We start from the raw sequence: 22,604 nt of genomic DNA, 5'->3' as shown, positions 1-22,604 counted from the left end.
ATATCATTATTCTGTGTTGCTATTCTTGTTTATTTTGCCTTTGTATGTGTTCTTTGAGGAGCAGTTCTTCTGTTCTCATTAAAATGGGAATTTTGCATAGTGATTGAGAGCACAGACTCTGGAACCAGACTGGGTGAATTTGAATTATCTAGTGAACCTGGGTAAATTACTTAACATCGATATACTTCAGTTTCCTTATCTATACAATGGAGATTTGAAGATTAAATATGTTTTATGTGAAGTGCTTAAAACAATACTTGATACATAGTGAGTAGGTATGTTATGGAAGTTTTAGCTATTATTAATGATTGATTGGGGAGAAAGTCAGTTGAATAACATGAATTCTTATTTACTTTGCTATGTTTGTGTTCTTTAAAGATCTGCCCATTTCTTTTCATTAAAATGGCTGATTTCTAAACTCTTAAAGTTATAGTAGCCTCTGTCTCTTGAGGCACACTAACATCATGATGAATTAGACCTTTAACAACTGCGTTCACACTACGTTTTGTCTTGATAAATTGGATTCTAGTGTTCAGGGATATTAATCCACCATGTTTGTTAATACCTGTTTTATAATTGCAAAAAATATGACAGACAGAGAGAACCTTGACACTTCCCTTCTTAGGATATTGATGTCTTTGCATTGCTTTGTGCCACATTGTGCTAGAGGTACATGTTAATCAGCTGTCGTGTGGTCTGTTGCCTTGATACTTAATCACTTGACTGATGGCCCTTTTGACAAAGAATATAGCCAGTTTTCTGCAGCTGAATTATGTTTTACAGCTGTTTAAATAAATCACTTTTTAAAAACAGTTGAAATATTCCAAGTGTGAAATAAAAATGCAGTTTCTTTCCATGTTTAAAGTAATTTAATATTATTTTTCAAAGAGAATATTTTACTTTAAAATTTAAAAAATTCTATGAAACTGAATTTACCATTGAAATGAATTTTCATAACCACTTGTTTTAAGAATTACTGGTGATGGTGGATAGCAGAAATGAATTTTGTATAATAAGCAAGACTTATTACAATTCTTTTTTGAATTTAATTGCACAAGCAGGTATATTTCAATTCATTTATTTACCTTTTGTTTTTGTTTCAACCTAATTAGTCACTATTTAATTAGTATTTTTGATTATGTTATCAGATTTTGTAATTAAAGCAGCTCAAATATTGTATTGTGAAATAAGAGGCCATCCATTTTAGATTAGCTCTGAAAAGCTCTCTGTACCTGAAAACTGTCTTGCTCATTTGAGTTATTCCATGATCTGTTTCTAGAGTCTAATTACATTTATGTTTGGGAACAGATATTAACTCTGTCAGAGATGGGGAACAAATAATTCATTGTTTGGAAGTACTTAAATCCTGAGTCTTAGTGATGTGGAAGTTGCATTTTTTTTAAAAAAGGCAGCTGTTTATCTTCCTTTCCCTTTTAGCCAAAATTTACTAGAAATAATACTGTTCTTTATGCTTTTTGTTCAGTATTTCTGTTAAGATCTTCTTGTTGTTAAACTATAAAGGACCTCAGTATCCGAGAATATTAAAAAAAGGCTACTATACAAGTTCTTGATATCTCAGTATATTAAGAAAAAAACATAACCAGAATGTAAGAAAATAATAGCAGTGAAGTCAAAACAAAAAGTTAATTTTTTAACGTGAGAGTTCAGAATGAGCTAATATAGCTAATTACTTTTGTTGAAAAAAAAGGGAATAACAAGGTAGCAACAGAAGAAATAATAGACTTATTTACATCATCAAATCAATTCTTTTGACAGATAGCATTTTTATTTACATGTCAGTTTTCTCCCTGCAGTGTCTTTGGACTATTATTTTAATAAGTTAGTGTTTAAACTTCTTTTTTTAAATTAAAAACTAATTCTTTGGAAATGACATACTAACTTTTACTGGTACAACATTGCAATGCTGTTGACTCATTAGCCATGTATGTTTGTAGGTGCAGGGAGAGTCTTTAGGTATAATAAAACTGGTTCTCTCTTGAAGTCTCAGGCCCAGACCTTGTAAGGATAGGATTTCAGTTCTGATAACTTGTCTTTTGCCAGACACAGTAATACTTCTGCTTCAAGAGCATCAGCCTGTGGGTATAACTTTGAGTCAGGATAAATGAGTAGTTGCCGTCGATATAGTTATGCTGCATTAGAATCCACAGGGCAGATAATAGTAACTGAGACAGCAGTTCAGTTGAAGTTGGTGTACAAATAATCTGTTGTAGGCATAGTTATATTTTATCGGAGGGAACATTTTCTGCATTGTGTTATAGTCAATGACATTTAATGAAATTCCTTTAAAAATTTTTATGAAATTATCAAAGGATTTAAAGCTGTAGTGAAAAGTGAACATCTCAACATGTGTTTTTATGGGAAATATTCTTAAAGTGTACTTATTTTCCTAATTCATCATCATCAGCTCAGTAAGTTTCTTACTAAATTATTAACTAATCATTAACAGTTCTATAAAAGGATATCACGGGTAATCCATGAAGAAAAGTATGTCATGTAGCATGTGTATGCATTTAGTGAATGCTTAAAATATGCAGAATACTAGCATATCATTTTTGCCACTTAGAAGCCAGCTAACTTTCGGCTAATTACTTCACCACTAATCCTCGGTTTTCTCATGTGTAAAATGTGGATAAAAATAATACCTGGGGCTGGCCCTGTGGCCGAGTGGTTAAGTTCGCGCACTCCGCTGCAGGCGGCCCAGTGTTTCGTTGGTTCGAATCCTGGGCGCGGACATGGCACTGCTCATCAAGCCACGCTGAGGCAGCATCCCACATGCCACAACTAGAAGGACCCACAACGAAGAATACACAACTATGTACTGGGGGGCTTTGGGGATAAAAAGGAAAAAATAATAATAATACCTGTCTTATAGGGTTATTATGAGAATTAAATGAGTTAATATGTGCAGTCGTTATAGTTAGTGGTCAGTGAATGTTAACTATTACTATTATTATGTAATTAATTGTAGATCATTCAGAATTCTCATGTATTCTCCAGTCTTATGGCTGAACTTCTAAATAATGTATGTGATGATTCGTTTCACTCTTAATTCTATTTGGTCACTTTATTTCTTGCTGATTATTCAACTTTGTTGAGTCTCCAAGTTAAGCTCTATAAAGGTGGATAAGGTCTTGTGCTTTGCTTTGATGTAGGTTATTTTGGAACTTGTATAAAAAGTCAGTAAGAGAGGGATGAATTCCCTGAGTCACTCTAAAAAAAGGGAGATTTTTAGTTTTTGTCTTATTTGTGGTATAAGGAGTCTGTATTGGGGGTTCATAAGTCAGAAAGATCATATTTGATTAGCAAGTTAGAAATGGATTTGGGAAAACATAATGATAATTTAATGATTCCATTTTTATGTGTATTTTATTCCTTTGTCATCACCCCTTCCTTAATTGCTTCAGTAATTCAGCTTGTATACTAATTTATTTATTAAAATAATATTAAATACTGTGAAATTCTCTTATCCTCACAAAATGGTAGGAAGGGAAATACTTAGAATTTTTGAAAAGGTAATTTGGTAATTCTCTTCTGATGTATTTTTAGTATACCAAACCATTAAAATCTTTCCTCTCTACTTTTACATTATAACTTTTTAGCCTTCACAATTGGTAAGTTGAAATATGTTTACTAAAGCTAAATTGAAAAACATGTCAAGTTTCTAGGAACAAAAGAACCATCTATAAGCAGAATTGCGTAGCTGTGCACATTTCACTACCATTTGTAGTTTGGTATGTCTTGATAATGACTTAATCTGAACATAGATAAAGCCTGGTACAATTTGAAGCATTTCAAGTAGATCTCTTATCTTTACAGACAGAATCATTTTAGAAACAGAAAAAATCAAGTTCTGAGGTGTTGTCATTGTAAACATCACAAGGATAGGTAAATAGTCTTATTGACCAAGTATCTGCTTTTTTCCTTAGTATTGAATTTGATCGGGATTGTGACTATTTTGCAATTGCTGGGGTTACAAAGAAGATTAAAGTCTATGAATATGGCACAGTCATTCAAGATGCAGTGGATATTCATTACCCTGAAAATGAAATGACCTGCAATTCCAAAATCAGGTACTTACATTATTTTCTTGGCATAATGCAGTGTATATATCACAGTTAGTATCTATAATTAGAATGAGTTTGTTATTTTACCTTTCCATGAGACTCCGTACTCATTCATGGTGAACAATTATAGTGTTCACTATAATTGCTTAGAGAGGATACATCAGAATATCTTTGTTATAGATAACTTGTTGCTTTTCCCCTGTGTGGGGTAGTAGTTATTGTTTTTCTATTTGCCAAGTGAAAGTCTTCTTTCTTTCAACTTAATCAAATAAAGATCTTTGTTGTAGATAGCTTTTCATGGGCTGTTGAATAAAGGATTACTGTAGCTTATGAGTAGTGTCTGAAAGTCAGAATTTTTCCCCTAGCATGCACATGTCTCCAAATATTATAGTTATTTATAGTTCTAAGAGTTATTTTCTCAAGAACATTGTTTTCATTGAGAAGATAATATTTAAGTTTCATGTATTAGGGGTTAGAGTTCATAATGAGTGCTCTTCAAACCTGGAATACTGTTAAAAATGCAGGCACTGGACCCTGCCTCTGATCTGCCACCTAAACCTCAGAGGAATCCTAGAATCTGCATCATTTAAATAAGTTCCTAAGCTATTCTCAAGTTTTGAGCACTGGCTTAAAAGGGAATGATATAAGGAAATCATCTTAATAAGACATTTATTTAGAACTTTGAACATTTCCCGAGTATTCATCCTTGTGCCTTTTTTGTCTGTATGAATGACATATATTGTGTGTGTGTGTGCTCATTTTAATAATGTTAATAATATAGCAAGTATTACAGCCTTTATATAATTTGTTACAGCTTTCCTTTCTGTTTCCTAATTCATCCATACAAACGGCAGACTGATAATTTGTGAGTCTGCTCATTCATCAGTGGTGATCATCATTGGGAAGCCGTTATAGTTTTTGTCATAAGTGGAAAGAATGCAACATGAGTATGACATGACTTCATTGAATTCTTATGTGGCAGGCTTTGTCCTAAGTGCTTTGTCTTTAGTAGGCCTATGAGAGAGTTACCGCTATTTCCCCATTTATGCACAAGGAAGCTGAAGCACAGAAAGGTTAGCTAACTTGCTTAAGGTTACGCAGCTAATCTCTGGAGGAGCCAGGATTCAAACAGAAGTAGAGTCTGTCCTCTTAACCGTTTCATGTTCCTCATTTATGTCATGGAGGCCATAATAGTAATATGTGTTGCATAGGATTATACTTTAAATAAATCCATGTAATGCACTCAGCACAATACTTGGCCCATATCAAGAATTCAGAGTAAACGTTACTGTAATGAAAATGTAGATTAGAAAGTTTACCTTTTCTGTCTTGACACATGTAAAAGTATGGCAGTACTTTATGGCACCTTGGAGTAAACAGATGAAGCTATTCAAGACTGGAAGCTGTGGGCTTGGGACTGAAAAGATCAGTATGTAAGCATGCCTAAAACCAATTTGGAGCACACCAACTGTGAAAGTGAGCTAAATTACCCAAAGCCACAGCTAGTAAGTGGCAGATCTGGAATTTGAACTCAGGTCTATCTAAATCCAAGATTTAGCTCTTAACTCTTCTATATAATTTCTCCCAGAAATTCTATTAAGTATATTTAAACATGCAAATGACTCTTCCAATCCCTGAAATTTAGTATGAATGCAAGTAGTAGAGAGTAAAAGACTTTATTGTGTTCATAAGCTTGTAAGTCGTCTAGGTTAATTGCTTTCTAAGTGGCTTCTTCCTTAATTTACATTAGCTTTACTTATATGCATGATTTGCATATGTGTCTCACCAAAAGCACACATTTTTAGATGTTGCATTCTCAATTTTGGAGCACTTGAGAATAGCTGAAACCATAAATGTTAAAAGTTTGATTTAACTGTTAAATGCTTTTAATTGGAATTTCAGTCATAAGCTTATACTAGTTAAGAGTTTTTTTGGATGTAAATACAATTCAAATTAATTTATTGGCTTCTATGATTCAGCATAACTGGATCCAGGGGTCTGAACAACCTGATTAAGTCTCTGTCATTCTGCCATAGCATGCTTTGTGCCCCCTTTGCCTCTATTTTCTTCACTCGTAGACATGCTCTCCTCATGTATCACAGATGGCCAGTGGTGGCTTTAGGCTCAGATCCATTTTCCAGCTAGTATTCAGATCGAAAAGTGGTAAGGGTCATGACTTGGTATTTTCAATAGGAAAATCTGGGAATTATTTGGTACATTTCTTCCCAGATGTATTGTGGGCAGAATAATGATTGTGAACTCATTAGACCATTTTGAAAGCATTCTGATCTTTCTGAACACGTGAAAATTCTTTGTATTTTTTATTTATTTTTACATAAAGTAAGGCTTAACTATATTTTCCTCTTTCAGCTGTATCAGTTGGAGTAGTTACCATAAGAACCTGTTAGCCAGCAGTGATTATGAAGGCACCGTCATCCTATGGGATGGATTCACAGGACAGAGGTCAAAGGTCTATCAGGTAAGTAAGCACACTAGTTATTTGTTTTAAGAATCTCTTTTACTTTTTTCCCTTAATAATTCTAGAGCTTCATGTGCTTTACAATTACAAATTTAAAGTCACTAGCGGGGCCGGCCCCATGGCCGAGTGGTTAAGTTTGCGAGCTCTGCTTGGGCGGCCCAGGATTTCGCTGGTTCGGATCCTGGGCACGGACATGGCACCGCTCATAAAACAATGCTGAAGTGGCATCCCACATGCCACAACTAGAAGGACCCACAACTAAAAATATACAACTACGTACCAGGGGATTTGGGGAGAAAAAGGAAAAATAGAATCTTTAAAGTCACTAGCATTTGTTTTGTTCCTACCTAACACCAAATAATACTTTCTGAAGCGTCTCCTCAGACTTTTGCATTTGTAGAATGTATCAAATGAATTTCCAAAAGCAGTAATTTTAGGAAATGTATATATAAAAAGTTTGGGAACTGCTTTGCATCTCATTTATTTTCATAGCCTGTTGTTGTTTCTCCCTTCCGCCATAGCAATAAATTGGTATCCAGGTTTTTTTTTTTTTTTGCTTTATTTATTTTAAGATCTATGTTCTGTTTGAGAATACTTTGTCTTTCTTCTACATCCAGGAGCATGAGAAGAGGTGTTGGAGTGTTGACTTTAATTTGATGGATCCTAAACTCTTGGCTTCAGGTTCTGATGATGCAAAAGGTACTATTTGAACACCATCCCACTCCCCTGCCCACAACCTTAATTCCTTTTACTGGCAGAGATGCAGATATTTATTGAAACTCATAGCAGTCTTTTGTGATTACTGAATATTCCAACTAAAATCTAAGCACAAAAATCTATACCTCTTTTGGAGTGAAAGAAAAATGAATTTACTGTATCTTCATTATAAGGTTTTCTGGATTCATGCCACATGACGACATTTTTATAACCAATTCTAATACATGTACCATCAAATGAACTTGCTTTGCTGAAATACTTAGATATCTCAGTATTCTGAATTATATTAAATTTCCAGTGTATATTAAAAGTTTTTTAGTGAAGTTTATCATGTTTCAGGGAAAAAATTCTACACCTCTTTCTGCCAATTTAATTGACCTCTCTCTTCTTTTATTTCTTGTACATCCATCTTTATTATTCATTCTTTTCTGTTATCCTTACTGTCTTCGTTTGGCCTGGTTCTTCCCACTATTGAATTTATAGAGAAAAGAAAGTGAAAAATGATTCTTAAAACAAATAACTAGTATCCTATTTAAGTGATAGGCCTTTGACCTCTGTCCTGTGAATCTATCCCGTAGGATGAAAGTGCCTTCATAATCATTGCTGGCTAACAAATTCTTATTGTAACTACTCCAACTGATACAGCTGAAAGAAAGATTTCTTTTATCTTAGAGTTAGTAGCTTTAATTTCTTTGCTCTTTCCTTCATTTCTCCATGTAACTTCCAGACTGGTGGTTAGATAGGCAAGGATAGCTCTGTTGTTGAAAATTATATTTCACAATGATATAGGATGCCCTGTTTTGTAAAAGGGAAATGATCATGACTGGACTGCCCCCCCCCGAAAATTTTGAATCAAAAATTAGTAGGTTTTTTACTCACAGTATATATAGATTAGAATATAATCTTGATTATTTTAAGAAATTATCCTTAAGTTTCTAAATTATTTAGAGCATCATGTTCCAATTGATATTTGAATACAGTGTTTTACTAATTAATGTTAAACGTCCTTTTTCTTCATAATATACTAGGGATAGCCTTTGTTGAGTTGAATACTTGTGTTTTTGTACTGAAGGTTAACATTTGTTCAAAGGTGGTAACTGGTCAGAGTCTTCATCAGGAAAATAAAAGCCATTCTAAGCACTTTAAGTAGGAAGGGATTTTTCAAAAAGTTATTCGTTTTAAATTGTATTAAAATACACATAACATAAAATTAACCATTTTTAAATGTACTGTTCAGTGGCATTAAGTACATTCATATTGTGCAACCATCACCACCATCAATCCATAGAACGTTTTTCATATCACACAACTGAAACTCTATACTCAATGAACAATAACTGCCCAATCCCCTTCCACCCAGCCCGTGGCAATCGTCTTTCTACTTTTGTGTCTATGAAATTGACTGCTCTTAACTACCTCGTTTGAGTGGAATCATAGAATATTTGTCCTTTTGTGTGTGGCTTATTTCACTTAGCATAATGTCTTCAAGGTTCATCCATATTATAGCGTGTGTCAGAATTGCCTTCTTTTATAAGGCTGAATAATAATCTATTGTATGAATATATCACATTTTGTTTATCCATTCATTTGTTGATAGACACTTGAGTTGCTTCCACCTTTTGGCTTTTGTGAATAATGCTGCTATGAACATGAGTGAACAAATATCTCTTTATGTCCCTGCTTTCATTTCTTCTAGGTATATGCTCAGAAGTAGAATTGCTGGATCATGTGGTACTTATACATTTAATTTTTTTGAGGAACAACCATTCTGTTTCCCATAGCAGCTACACGACTGACATTCCATACCAGCAGTGCCCAACTATTCCTATTTCTCCATATCATTGCCAACGCCTATTTTCTTTTCTTTTGTTTTCTTTTTACTTAGATAATAACAATCTTCATGGGTATGAAGTGGTATCTTATTGTGGCTTTGCTTTACATTTTCCTAATGATAGCACTTTGAGCGTCTTTTCATGTGTTTTATTGGCCATTTGTATATCTTTGGAGAAATGTTTATTCCAATCCTGTGCCTGTTTTTTAATTGGATTTTTTTGTTTGTTTTTGAATTGTAGGAGTTCTCTGTATATTCTGGATATTAATCCCTTATCAGATACTTGATTTGTGGATAGTGTGCTTTGATGCATAAAATTTTTTCATATTGATGAAGTCCAAATTGTCTCTGTTTTTCTTTTGTTGCCTGTGTGTTTGGTGTCATATCCAAGAAGTCTCTGCCAAATCAGTGTAACGAAGCTTTTGCCCTATGTTTTCTTCTAAGAGTTTTATAGTTTTAGCTCCTACATTTCTGTCTCTGATCCATTTTGAGTTAACTTTTGTATATGGTGTAAAGGAAGGATCTGACTTCATTCTTTTACATGTGGATATCCAGTTTTCCCAGCACCGCTTGTTGAAAAGATTCTCCTTTCTCCATGAAACGTCTTAGCACACTTGTCAAAAATCATTTGATCATATATGTGAGGATTTATTTCTGGACTCTATTCTCCTTCATTGTTCTGTATGTCTTTCTTTATGCTATTACCATACTGTTTTGATTATTGTAGCTTTGTTTTAAAATCAGGAAATTTTTCCTTTTCCAAGATTGTTTTGTCTATTTGGGATCTGTTGAGATTCCATAGGAATTTTAGGGTGGATTTTATTCTATTTCTGCAAAACACTTCATTGGGATTTTGATAGGGATTGCATCAAGTCTCACTGATTTAATTGATCTTCTTGAAGAACTAGGTTTTGATTTCTCTATTGATTTCCTGATTTTAATTTACTGGGTTTTTTGCTCTAATTTGTATTATTTCTTTTCTTCTGCTTACTTTAGATTTAGTCTAATTTCCTAAATTGGAAGGTTATATTATTGATTTTAGATCTTTTTTCTTTGCTAATATATGTATTCAGTGCTGTAAATTTTCCTCTGAGTGCTGCATCCCACAAATATTTGTTGTATTTTCATTTTCTTTTACTTCAAAATATTTTTAAATTTCTTTTGAGATTTCTTATTTGAATAGAAATAAGACTTTTTAATGTATTATTTAGAAATGTGTTGTTTAGTCTCCAAATATTTTGGAATTTTCCAGCTACTTTTTTAAATTGCTTAAGGTGTCTTCTATGGCCCAGAATATAGTCTGTCTTGATGAATGACATGTGAGCTTGATAAGAATGTGTATTCTATTGTTAGATAAAGTAGTCTGTAGATATCAATTATATCCAGTTGATTGATGGTTCTTTGAGTTCAACTGTGTTCTTAGTGATTTTCTGCCTGCTGGATCTGTCTATTTTGGTAAAGGGGTGTATTTTTTAGATTCCCCTTTGATCTATGTATTTCTTCTTCTTCGTCTTTTTTTTTTTTTTTTCAGTGAGGAAGATTGTCCCTGAGCTAATATTTATGCCAGTCTTCCTCTGTTTTGCTTGTGGGATGCCAGCACAGTGGTGTGTAGGTCTGTGCTCAGGATCCAAACCTGCAAACCCTGGGCTGCCCAAGTGGAGCATGCCAACTTAACCACTACACCACTGGGCTGGCCCCAATCTATGTGTTTCTTCTTTTACTATACCAAATTATCTTGATTTGTAGCTTTATAGTAAGTCTTGAAATCAAGTAGTATGAGTCCATCTTGTTCTTGAAAATGATTTTAGCTCTTTACTTCCTCTTCTTTTCTATATACATTTTAGAATCAAGTTGTCAGTTCCTACAGAAAATCCTGCTGGAATTTTGATTGATTTGGTGTTAAATCTATAGATCAGTTTGGGAAGTATTGAGACTTACATTTCATGAACATGGTTTGTCTCTCCATATTTAGGCCTTTTTCGATTTCTTTTATCATAGTTTTATGGTTTTCAGCATAGAGATCTTGCCCATTATTACAACTAAATAGTTTATGTTTTTAGTGCTATTGAAATGGTATTTAAAACATATTAGTGTCCATTCATTTTTTTTTACTAGTTTATAGAAAAAACTGATTTTTTAAATATATATCGTGTTTCAGCAACCTTGCTAACGCCACTCTTTGCTTTTAAGAGATTATGTTTGGAAATTCCTTGGGCCAATCGTGTTAGCAAACAGAGACGTTAATACTTTTTTATTTCCAATGTATGAGCCTTTCATTTCTTTTTCTTCTTTTATTGCACTTGCAAGAACTTTCAGGATGATGATTTATGGGAGTGCTGACAGTGAATATCCTTGCATTGTTCCTGATCTTAGCGAGCAAAGCTTGTAGTCCTTCCCCATTAATACAATGTTAGATTTAGGGTTTTTTTTTTTTTTTTTTTTTTTTTTGAGGAAGATTAGCCCTGAGCTAACTACTGCCAATCCTCCTCTTTTTGCTGAGGAAGACTGGCCCTGAGCTAACATCCATGCCCATCTTCCTCTACTTTATATGTGGGATGCCTACCACAGCATGGCTTTTGCCAAGTGGTGCCATTTCCGCACCCGGGTGCCATGTGAACCCCGGGCTGCCGAGAACTGGAATGTGTGAAGTTAACAGCTGCGCCACCAGGCCAGCCCCCTAGATTTAGGTTTTTATTGGGCATATTTTATCAAGTTAAGGAAATTTTCTTCTATTCCTATTTTGCTGAGAATTTTTATCACGAATGGATGTTAAATTTTGTTGTGCCTTTTCTGTGTCTGTTGAGATGATCATGTTTTTCTTCTTTTGTTTGTTAATATCGTGAACTATAATGATCTATTCTTAAATCTTGAGATAGCCTTACACTCATTCCCAGGATAAACCTCATCTTGGTCATGAGGTTTATCTTTTTGGTATTGCTAGATTTAATTTGCTAATTTTTTGTTTTTGGAGGATTTTTGCATCTGTGTTCATGAGGGGTAGTGGCCTTCATTTTTCTGTTCTTGTAATGTCTTTTTGTGTTTTTCATATTGGGATAATGCTAACTTCATAAAATGATTTTCCTCTTCTGTGTCGTGTCATCCCCCCCCCCCCCGGTGGGCGGACATGGTGGGAAGTAATTGTGTAGAATGTTATCATTTTGTTCTTAGATGTTTGGTAGAATTTGTCATTGAAACTTTGTGAACCTGGAGTTTTTTTGTTTGAAGGTTTTAACTAAGAATTTAATATTTTTAGTAGATTTAGGACTATTCAAATCATCTGTTTTTTCTTGAGTGAGCTTTGGTAGTTTGTATCTTTCAGGAATTGATATTTTATGTCCTCTCATTTATTATTTATGTATTTGGGTCAGTGTGGCATTACGTTTGTTTATCTTATTCATCTTTTCAAATATCTAACTTGTATTTCATTGATTTTTCTCTGTTTTTTCTATTTTCAGTTTCATTGATGTTGTTCATTGATTTTTTTCTTCTTTTTTTAGGCTTAATTTCCTCCTTTTTTTCTGGTTTGTTAAGGTTGAAGTTTATGTCATTGCTTTGAGCCTTTTATTTTTTCTAATTAAATATTTTCTATGTGTTTTCCTTTAAGAACTATTTTAGCTGATCCTGCACATTTTCATTCAATTTAAAACTACATCCAATTCCCCTTGTGTTCTCTTGTTCAGCTAAGAATTATTTAAAGATGTGTTTCAACGTTTCCCAACTTTCCTTAAGATTTTCAGAAATCTTACTGTTATATATAGCTTAATCCTTTTATAGTTAGAGAATATGTTTTATATATTGTTATTTCTTTTAAATTTGTTATGATTTGTCTTATGGTCCAGAATATGATCTACCTTGGTAAATATTCCGAGTGCGTTGAAAAGAATCTGTGTTTTGCTCTTTTATGGAGTGTTCTATAGGTGTCAATTAGATCAAGCTTGTTGATAGTGATTTTCTTGTTTTCTATATCTTTACTGATTTTTCTTTTTGTCTCGTTTTATTGGTTATGAAACAAGAGTATTGAAATCTGGTTTTATTTCTCCTTTCAGTTATCTGGGGGCAAGGTTGTTTGTGTTGCTCATTTATTTTGAAGCTGTATTGTTAGGATCATAAACATTTAGAATTGTTATGTATTCTTGGCAGATTGACCCTTTTACCAGTATATAATGTCACTCTTCATCCCTATTAATATTCTTTCCTTTGAACTGCATTTTTAGATATTCTTCACACCAATAATCTCTTTGTCTTCTTCTCTGAGATTCCAGTTGCATGAATGTTAGACCTTTTCGTTTGTCTTATAGGTCCCTGAGACTCTCTGTCCTTATCTTGTCAATACTTTTCCTCTTCTTCAGATTAAGTAATTTCTGTTGTTCTGTCTTCTAGTTCATTGACTCTTTTATCTGTCCATTTCCATTTTGCTATTGATTCATTCCATTGAATCTTTTATGTGAATTACTGTATTTTTTCCCTAAAATTTCCATTTGGCTCTTTTTTTTATAGTTTTTCTATCTCTGCTGAGTACCTTTATCCTTTCATTAGTTTTAAATGTGTTTACCTTTACCCCATGGAGCATAGTTACAATAATTACTTTAAAATTTGTTTCATACTTCCAATATCTAGAGTTTAGGGTTGATTGTGTCTTCCTTTGAAAATTCTTCACACTGTCCTGGAGTTTTGTATGTTGACTAATTTTGGGGTTGTGTCTTAGGCATTTTGGATATTATTTTGTAGGACTCTGAGTCCTGTTGACATTTTCTGGAGAGTGTTTTTTGTTTTTTTAAGCAGGTGATCAGTTGGTTTAGATTTTGGCTGTAAATTCTGTCTTGCCTTCTGTGGGTGCTAGTTCCATTGTCAGGTCAATTTTCAAAGCCTTTGCTGTGCTGCATTGATTTGTTCAATGCATTTGCCAGTCAGAGGTTAATCTGGAAATTGGATGATCTTTTCAAATTTAGTGCAATGCACAAAGCCTTTGCTATACTACTTTGTATCCATCTTACACACAACAGAGCTTGGAAATGACTGCAAGGCTTATGCCTGTTCATACACAGAATTATGGGATCTCCTTCTCCAGTGCTTTCTTTTCTAGGTTTCTCCCACACTCTTTGTCTCCTAGAGTCTGTTTCACTGAGGCTTTGTCAACAAAGTTGGGGTTTCTCTACAGATGAGCTACTGCTTTTTATGATCACAGAGATGGAGTTTCTCTCTGGGTATTAGCTTCTCATACTGCTGCAGCTCTGTGACTGAGGCCCACCCATGGGGAAAAGTTTAGAGAGGAAAAGGGCAAAATGGAAAAAATGAAGATTACTCCCAACCCTTTGGCTTGCAGGGACCCTTTTTGTCAGTCTTATGGCCAGAAACACAGGGAATTTTCCCAGTTTTTGCTGATCAAGGTCCTGACTTTAGCTTGCTGTGGGATGAAAAAAATGGTATTTTCAGCCTCATATTTGTCACTTCTTTTAAGTTTTGAATTTTCTCCCCAAAATGACCCTTTTTTCTTACTTTTCAGGTTTCTCTGGGTTTCTTTTTGTTTTTTCGATATTGTCTAGAGTAAACTCATAATGAGAGAGGTTGGCTGTGGTGGGCTTACTCTGTCTTGGTTGGTACTAAAAGCCTCAAATGCATTTAAGGCCATCTCAAAAGCATTATTTACTGCTACTTAAATACGTTTATCATTCCTTCACTCTCTGGTGATTTTACTTATAAAATAGTACCTTTGTGATAATTTTATAGTAAGAGAATATTTTAAATTCCTTTTAATATATTTTATAGAAATATATTAAACATTTTGTATATTTTATATTTAATAAATTTTTAATGGAGTTTTATTAATGGAAGTTATTATTTCATTGCAAAGTTAAAAACTTGAGTTCTTATATTTTTCCTATTCATGCTGTGTATTTTAAAAATAGTTTCCTTTCAAATATATATGCACATATTTGCATGTTAAAGAAACATCAATATGTAGCAAGCTAATTAGAAAAGAATTGCATGAGGCATTTTATAAGCTCTTTTGGAGACATATATTTTCCTTTTTAAATAACCTAACAATTGCTTGCAATAAATAATCTTGCTTTTGAATTAGAGTAAGCACATTCTTGAAGAGTTTTTTCCTCCAAATAAGACAGCAGAAGTTACAGGTTCTTATTCATTCCAGCTTTTCATAGTTGTGTAAGTTAATGTAAGAGTGAAGCATTTGAAATCTTGGTAAATTTTAAAGATTAATTGTAGTTAACTCATACTGAATGAAATGCTTCCACTTCTTTTTTCATCAGAGGACTAAAAAGTGAACTGCAACATAAATAGCATTATGACAGCAGTTACTTTTCCTGTAATTTGTAACTTTAGGCAGTTACCTTTCCTATAAGTTATAACTTTACTAAGTGTAATATCCCCTGGATCTAAGTGAAATTAAAAGGCTTTTGTTGGCCATTGTCCCAGATGGCCCCCAGTGACCTTTGTCTCCTGGTATTCCCACACTTGTGTAGTTCCTCTCCCTTCCTAGTGCTTTAGTCTGCATGACTGGTAGAATACTGCAGAAGTGAAGGTGTGTTACTTCTGAAATTAGGTTATAAAAAACACCACAGCCTCAATCTTCATCGTTCTTTTTCCAATGGCTTGGTTTGGGAGACGTTAGCCGTATTGTCACAACCCCAGATGGTGTAGAACTGAATCCTCATGCTATGAACAATGTTGAATGAGCTTTGAAGTGGATCCTCCAGCTCGGCTTAACTGTGTGAGACCTCTGAACCTTCAGACTCTGAGCCAAAAGCACCCAGCTAATCTGCTTGGGGATTCCTGACCCTCAGAAACTGTGTGACATAGTAAATTTTGTGTTAAGTTGCTAAGTTTTGCTGTGCAACAATAGCTAACTAAGACAACAAGGCCTGTTTTCTCTATTTAATCAAGTTTAAAAGGAAACTTATGTTTGATAATCAGTATTGTCAAAGTGCACATTTTTGTGTTTAATCTTTTGTACTTAGAGATTTATAAAATAGTGCAGATATCCCTCAGGTTTACGGTAGTTTTTGGTGAAACAACACCGTCTCTTTTTATTCATTCTGTTTTCTATAACATCTAAAGAGTAGTTCAGAAGTGGGTCCAGGAGTATGAGCTATCAGTCATACTCATACTTGCATGTCCTCACTAAAGACAGGTTTTCTTACTGTGTCGTACTCCTGTGCCTGTTTTCTTTTTCTTTTACAATGAATTCATCTTAGGAAGCTTTGGTGCAAATAGACATGTGGTAGGCTCTCCCTGAAAAACTCAGAAACACGTAAATCCTGCATATTGGAATTGATGCTGTTGTTATGATAGATATGCAGTGTGTTCTGTTTTTGGAAAAAATAATTTTGAACAAAAGAACTTAAGGACCGTTTAAGCCAAATTTTACAGATGAGTAGATAATAAACTTCACTCATCCTCTAGGGTAGTTGGATTTTTAAAAATTTGGTATTTTTTAATGGGACTTAAGATTCAGGTGCCACTTGAAAAAATCTTTTCTTTAGCTTTTGACATTAAAGAAATCAAACTTGTATAAAACAGTTGCTTTTTTTTTTTTTTTTAAAGATTGGCACCTGAGCTAACATCTGTTACCAATCTTCTTTTTTTTTCTTCTTTCTTCTTCTTCCCAAAGCCCCCAGTACATAGTTGTATATTCCAGTTATAAGTCCCTCTGGTTGTGCTATGTGGGATGCTGCCTCAGCGTGGCCTGATGTGCGGTGCTGTGTCCGAGCCCAGGATCCGAACTGGTGAAATCCCGGGCCGTTGAAGCGGAGCTCGCGAACTTCACTTGGCCCCGGGACCTGCCCTAAAACACTTAGTTTGAAGTAACATTCATTTCCTACAGCCTGCTTAATAGTATTTAGAACAGGTTTGTTTTTATTTTTAGCCTCCTACATTGCAACACGATTTTCCTAGCAATATAGAACTATTTTGATGTTTTACTAAGTATCAAAAGAGACTATATATAAATAAATGAATTTTGTTTGATTTAATTGTTTTAGCTCTTCACCTTGAGGATCGTGTTTTCTTTTAAATTCACTTTTACTTTTTCTTATAAAAGGGAGTTTTCACAATAAAGGTTGAAATTATAATTTTTGAAGTTCAATGAAATTCTTACTATCATCCTTTTAAAGAGAAAATAACAATGGGTCTGTTCTTATTGATTTACATACTGTCTCCTTATTTTGAGGACCATCTCATTTATTTTTGTCTTGGACATTTTCTTCCAAAGCTTTTATTAATTTCTTCTGCACTTTCTCCAAAAGATTATACTCTTTTTACCTTTTGATCTGTGATGCCATCTTAGGATATTGAGTTGATTTTAATGTTATTTCATCATATCTATTGTATTAATTTCCTAGGGCTGCCGTAACAGAGTACCCCAAACTGGCTGGCTTTCACAACAGAAATTTATTCTCTCACAGTACTGGAGGCTAGAAACCCAGAATCAAAGTGTTGGTAGGGCCATCCTCCCTCTGAAGCCTCTAGGGAAGAATTCTTCCCAGCTTCTCATGGTTAATAGCAATTCTTGGTGTGCCCTGACATGTAGCTACATCCAATTTCTGCCTCTCTCAACACATGGCCTTCTTTACTCTGTGCCTCTATATTGAAGTCTCCCACTGCTTATATCAGTCGTTGGATTTAGGGCCGATCCTAATCCAATATGACCTCACCTTAATTAGATTACATCTGCAAAGACCCTATTTCCAAATAAGATGACATTCATAGGTACCTGGGGTGAGGACTTCAGCATATCTTTTGGGGAAGATGGTTTAACCCACAGCACTTGTTTGATTACCAATACCTTAATAAAGTGTATTATATTCTTTATGCAGTTTCCTTTTCTGTGTTGTGTATATTCACTGTATCTTTATAGTATTTTAAACCTTAGTTATCCTTATAGCTCATACAATTATATTGAATTGTAATATCTTAAATATTGAAAATTATAATCATGGTGGTTACTGTTGTGATTTGTTTTTAAAATGTTTGCGATTACTTCATTGAGAAAATTACTGTGAAGTAAAAAAAAGACCTGATTCACTTCTAATTTAACTGTCATTATGTTAGGTTCATTTTTATGCTTACTGATACTGAATTGTCATAAGACACTGATATAGAACCGTTGTTTGTGAAGGTTCTTAGTGATTAGTAGTGGGGTTATGGGAACAGTAAGGTGCTCCATGAATATTTATCATAGATTAACTTTGGCCTGCTAGGCTGTTCGACTACAGCTCTACCACTTGATATTCAAATCTATGAATGCTGTGTTTGACATGCAGGCTTTTCATTACAGCTAACCATCTCATCTCAGAATTGTATATCTTAATTGCCTGAACAATTATATATTGATTGAAATAACATATGACTTTTATGGGAAAATAACATGAGACAAATCAAATACTGCTGCTTAGAACTCTTATTCTTTTATTTTAATAATGAGCATATTATTTTTCTGTGGGACGGCTAATAGATTCATCAGATTGTAAATAACTTTTATTAATGATTAATTTTTATTCAGAGATTACATATATTTAAGGAAATTCTCTATTATGAAATCCCATTCATAGAAGGTAAATTATCCCGTTCACACAGGGAAAGTCTCTATTCCTATGAAGTATCGTTTCATAGAAGTGGTAGTTGTTGGAACCGTTTTCATTCCTATTTACAGGTTACTGTTTTAGTATTTGTAAAAAGATTCTAAAATTTTGCTATGCCTGCATCCCTAATATTGGTTTTCAACCCCAAATACACATTAGAATCACCCAGAGAGCTTTTAAAAAACACTAGTACCTGGGAGGCTGGCCAGGTGGTGTAGTGGTTAAGTTCACGCACTTTGCTCCTGTGGTAGCCTGGGGTTCACAGATTCAGGTCCCAGGTGCGGACCTTGCACTGCTTGTCATGCCACACTGTGGCAGCATCCCACATAAAGTAGAAGAAGATTGGCACAGATGTTAGCTCAGTGACAATCTTCCTCAAGCAAAAAGAGGAAGATTGGCAACATACATTAGCTCAGGGCCATTCTTCCTCACTCACACAAAAATAAACATAAAACCACACCAATACCTTGACCCCATGTGAGTATTGTCCTGGATAGGACATTGGGACTGATGGAAAGATGGAAGGAAAATTTTTGTTGTTATTATTGTTAATATTTATTATTAATTCTAATGTGTAACCAGAATTGTAACCTATATCCTGAAACTTTATTGTATGTGTGTATTCTAGTGTCTACTAAGACATTTTTGTTTAGAAATGATATGGTTGCTCTGGTAGCTTATAAGACAGCAGCTCACCTTTCTACTTCTGCTTCCACATCTGACCTGCTCTGATCAGTCAGCTTTCCACACCCTAATCATTACAGATCTCAGTCGATACCACCAGAATGGACTGAATATCAAATATTAAAACAAAATTTTAAAGTTTAGCTAACCAATTCCATAATCTATTACTTTAGACATACTTAAATCATGTAACTAAGTTCCTATGTAAAATTTTAAAATCATGGAATTCTTAATTGAAAGATAAAATAAGAACGTATCCCAAGTCTTTTAAATAACATTTTTATTCTGATATATATCATACAAATGAAAGTGTGTGTGTTTCTTAAAAGTGTCATGTGTTAAATCATATAGTCACCCTACTCCTACACACACACATACAGAATTTAAATAATACTAAAGCACATGCACATATATCTCCAGATTGCTCTTTTTACCCCTGTCTTTTATGCCTTAGTTATAGGATCATGTTACCTCTCAGTATACGTTGATTATCTGTGGTGTTTTCTGACTTTAAAACTAAGCTCTCTTGGTTTCAATACATTGTTCTGTTCTTCATTTGTTCAGTTTAAACATTTTTGGTCCTAGTAACCAGAATGCTTTAGATTAGACAGCTGTTGCAATAAGCAAACTTTCTGTTTTACAGAAGCATTTGCTAATGTATTGTTTATTTCTTTTTGTTTTTGTTGTCCTTTACTCTTAGTGAAGCTGTGGTCTACCAACTTAGACAACTCAGTGGCAAGCATTGAGGCGAAGGCTAACGTGTGCTGTGTTAAATTCAGCCCCTCTTCCAGGTACCATTTGGCTTTCGGCTGTGCAGGTAAGAAGTGAAAGCAGATTTTCTTCTTTTGATGTTGATTGAATATCATGGTTAGGATAAAAGAGCATTTTAAAATGAATAGCTTGCTTTGTAGGTTTAAATTTTGTTTTCATCATTAAACTCTAAATTAGAAGTATATGTAGTATACCGTCGTTATTCATTTATTGTTGTGCCTTAATTTCAGTATTCTTCACCCATGTTTAATAAAACATAGAGATGAATTTGTTGAGTTTTTTTTGTTGTTATTCCTCTAAGTCTTAGCATGCATGAACTAATGTTTACTTACTCACAAACTTAGGTCATAATGATGTTTAAACAATTAAGCTATAGTGTATAGACACAGGAGTCTTTTTTTTTTTTTCTTCTGCATTGTGAAATCTCTTTGATTCTTTTTTAGTTGATAGTCTCAGATTTTTTTAAAAAAAGGTAAGCCAGCACCGTAACATGAGGACAATATCACTTTTTACAAAGGAAGAGCACAATTTAAATCTTAATTTATCACTACATCTTTTCCTTATTTCAACTTATTGTTTATTTCATTTAGATATTGACATAATTTCATGGTTAAATTTGAGGAGAGTATAGACTAACATGTATATGTGGGTAGAATTCTTTTTTTATTAGCATATAGAATATTTTTTCATGATTAAATGCTCTTTTATTCCATTTGAACCAACTACTCCCTTATTTAAATCCCTGTTTTGTCACTGACTAGAAATGTGAGCTTGTGCAAGTTGAATAACTTATCTTCTCAAGTTTCTTATCCTTAAAATAGAGATAGCCCTTTGGGACTCTTATGAGGATTATAAAAGAAAGATGCTATGTGTAAAACTCTTATAATAATATGGTGCTCAATATTGTTTAGTTATGTTCATTATTAATATTTTATCATGCATTTAATTATAAATAGTGTATTGAGTTTTAGTGTTCTGTTTTATAAACACACTCACTAACTATTGGCCATCATTTATGAATAGAAGTTATTCTCAATATTTAATATGTACAAATGCCAGATATGAGCATCTTCAAAATTTCTCCTTCTTGGAAAAGGGGAACCTACTTAAAAAATGCTTCAGCTCTCTGGCAGGCAGTTTTGTCCCACTATTTTAAATTTTCATATTTTCTTAGTTAATTTTTGCATTTTCTTTTCCATGTAAGCTTAACATTTATATTTTTCCAATTCTGGAAACATTCTTTTGGGATTCTCATCTGAATTATGTTATATGTATTTGTTAGTTTTGGAACCACTGACATCATTAAGATAGTATGTCTTGCCACACGCTTACATGGGGTATCTCTCTGTTTGGATTATTTTCTGTCTTTTAATGAGATTTTATAGTTTACTTCATTTAGGTTATAGGCCTTTCTGGTTAATTTTTTTCTCTATATAAGTTTTGTTACTATCTTAAAGAAAGTATTTTTTTTCATTCCTTATTTTAGGTACTATTTGCTAAGAGTAGATAAAAGCTGTTGATATTTGGATATTTGTATTCTATCTACGCATGTTATACATTTTTCTTATTAAATCTGGTAGCTTTTTAGTAGAGTCTTTTGGGTTATTTATTTATACTTCATAATAGGCAAAAGTGATGGCTGTATTGTTTCTTTCCCAGAGATTTATTTCATTGTCTTCTTACAAGGCAATGTTATGTGATATAGTGATAGTTACTTCCCCCATCTGTTTCATTTAGTTGAAAGGGCTTTAGACTTTTTCTGTTTAGGATATCTACTTTTGGAAAAGTCTTTACTAAATTCAAATCATTTATTTTGCTGTTTCCTAGGAGCAACTTCAGTATTTTAACAAGTGCCTTTTCAGCATCAGTTGATATAATCATGTGGTTTAATTTGTTGACATAATGAATTATGCTTATACATTTTTTGATACTGAATTATATTTATGTTTCTAGAATAAACATTGCTTGAGCATAAGTGGAATTCTTTTGATAAATTGCTGCATTTCATTGCTGGTATTTTTACATCTATATTCATAAATTGGTGTATAATTTTCTTTGTCTCTTTTTTAACCGTTTCTTAACATCAGTGTTTCATAATTTTCATTTATATGAGTCTTGAACTTCTCTTGTTAAATTTATTCCTAAGTATTTTATTACTTTTAGTTATATTGTACATAGAATTTTCTTAATTTTATTTTTTGATTGTTTGTTGCTAGTATATGGATATACATACAATCAGTTTTTGTATATTGGTCTTGCATCTTTGAGTCTTGCTACTGTTGTGTATTTTTTTCTTGTAGTTTTATTGTGGATTTCTACTTTTTTTAGGATCATATCATCTGTGAATTAAAACAATTTTGTTTCTTTATGAGATTAATGCCTTTTTGCTTTATTGCATGAGCTTAAAGGTCGTGTGCAATGTTGATTTGAAGTGGCAG

At 33.5% G+C, this 22,604-nt stretch overlaps 1 protein-coding gene across 3 annotated transcripts in view; it reads left to right on the top strand.

The window, feature by feature from the left end:
- The window catches only part of COP1 (COP1 E3 ubiquitin ligase), a 238,708-nt gene that overhangs the window by 129,293 nt on the left and 86,811 nt on the right, over nt 1-22,604 (top strand). For all 3 annotated transcript variants that reach the window (XM_046682582.1, XM_046682583.1, XM_046682581.1), the window contains 4 exons: nt 3,948-4,091; nt 6,456-6,564; nt 7,182-7,263; nt 20,096-20,212. In XM_046682582.1, the coding sequence (XP_046538538.1) occupies nt 3,948-4,091; nt 6,456-6,564; nt 7,182-7,263; nt 20,096-20,212 (452 nt within the window). The remainder of the gene's footprint in view (nt 1-3,947; nt 4,092-6,455; nt 6,565-7,181; nt 7,264-20,095; nt 20,213-22,604) is intronic.

This window comes from Equus quagga, chromosome 13 (genome assembly GCF_021613505.1).
Source record: "Equus quagga isolate Etosha38 chromosome 13, UCLA_HA_Equagga_1.0, whole genome shotgun sequence".
In the NCBI taxonomy this organism is placed as follows: domain Eukaryota; kingdom Metazoa; phylum Chordata; class Mammalia; order Perissodactyla; family Equidae; genus Equus; species Equus quagga.
The sequence above is the reverse complement of the archived record's forward strand: the minus strand, read 5'-3'. Positions and strand labels throughout refer to the sequence as shown.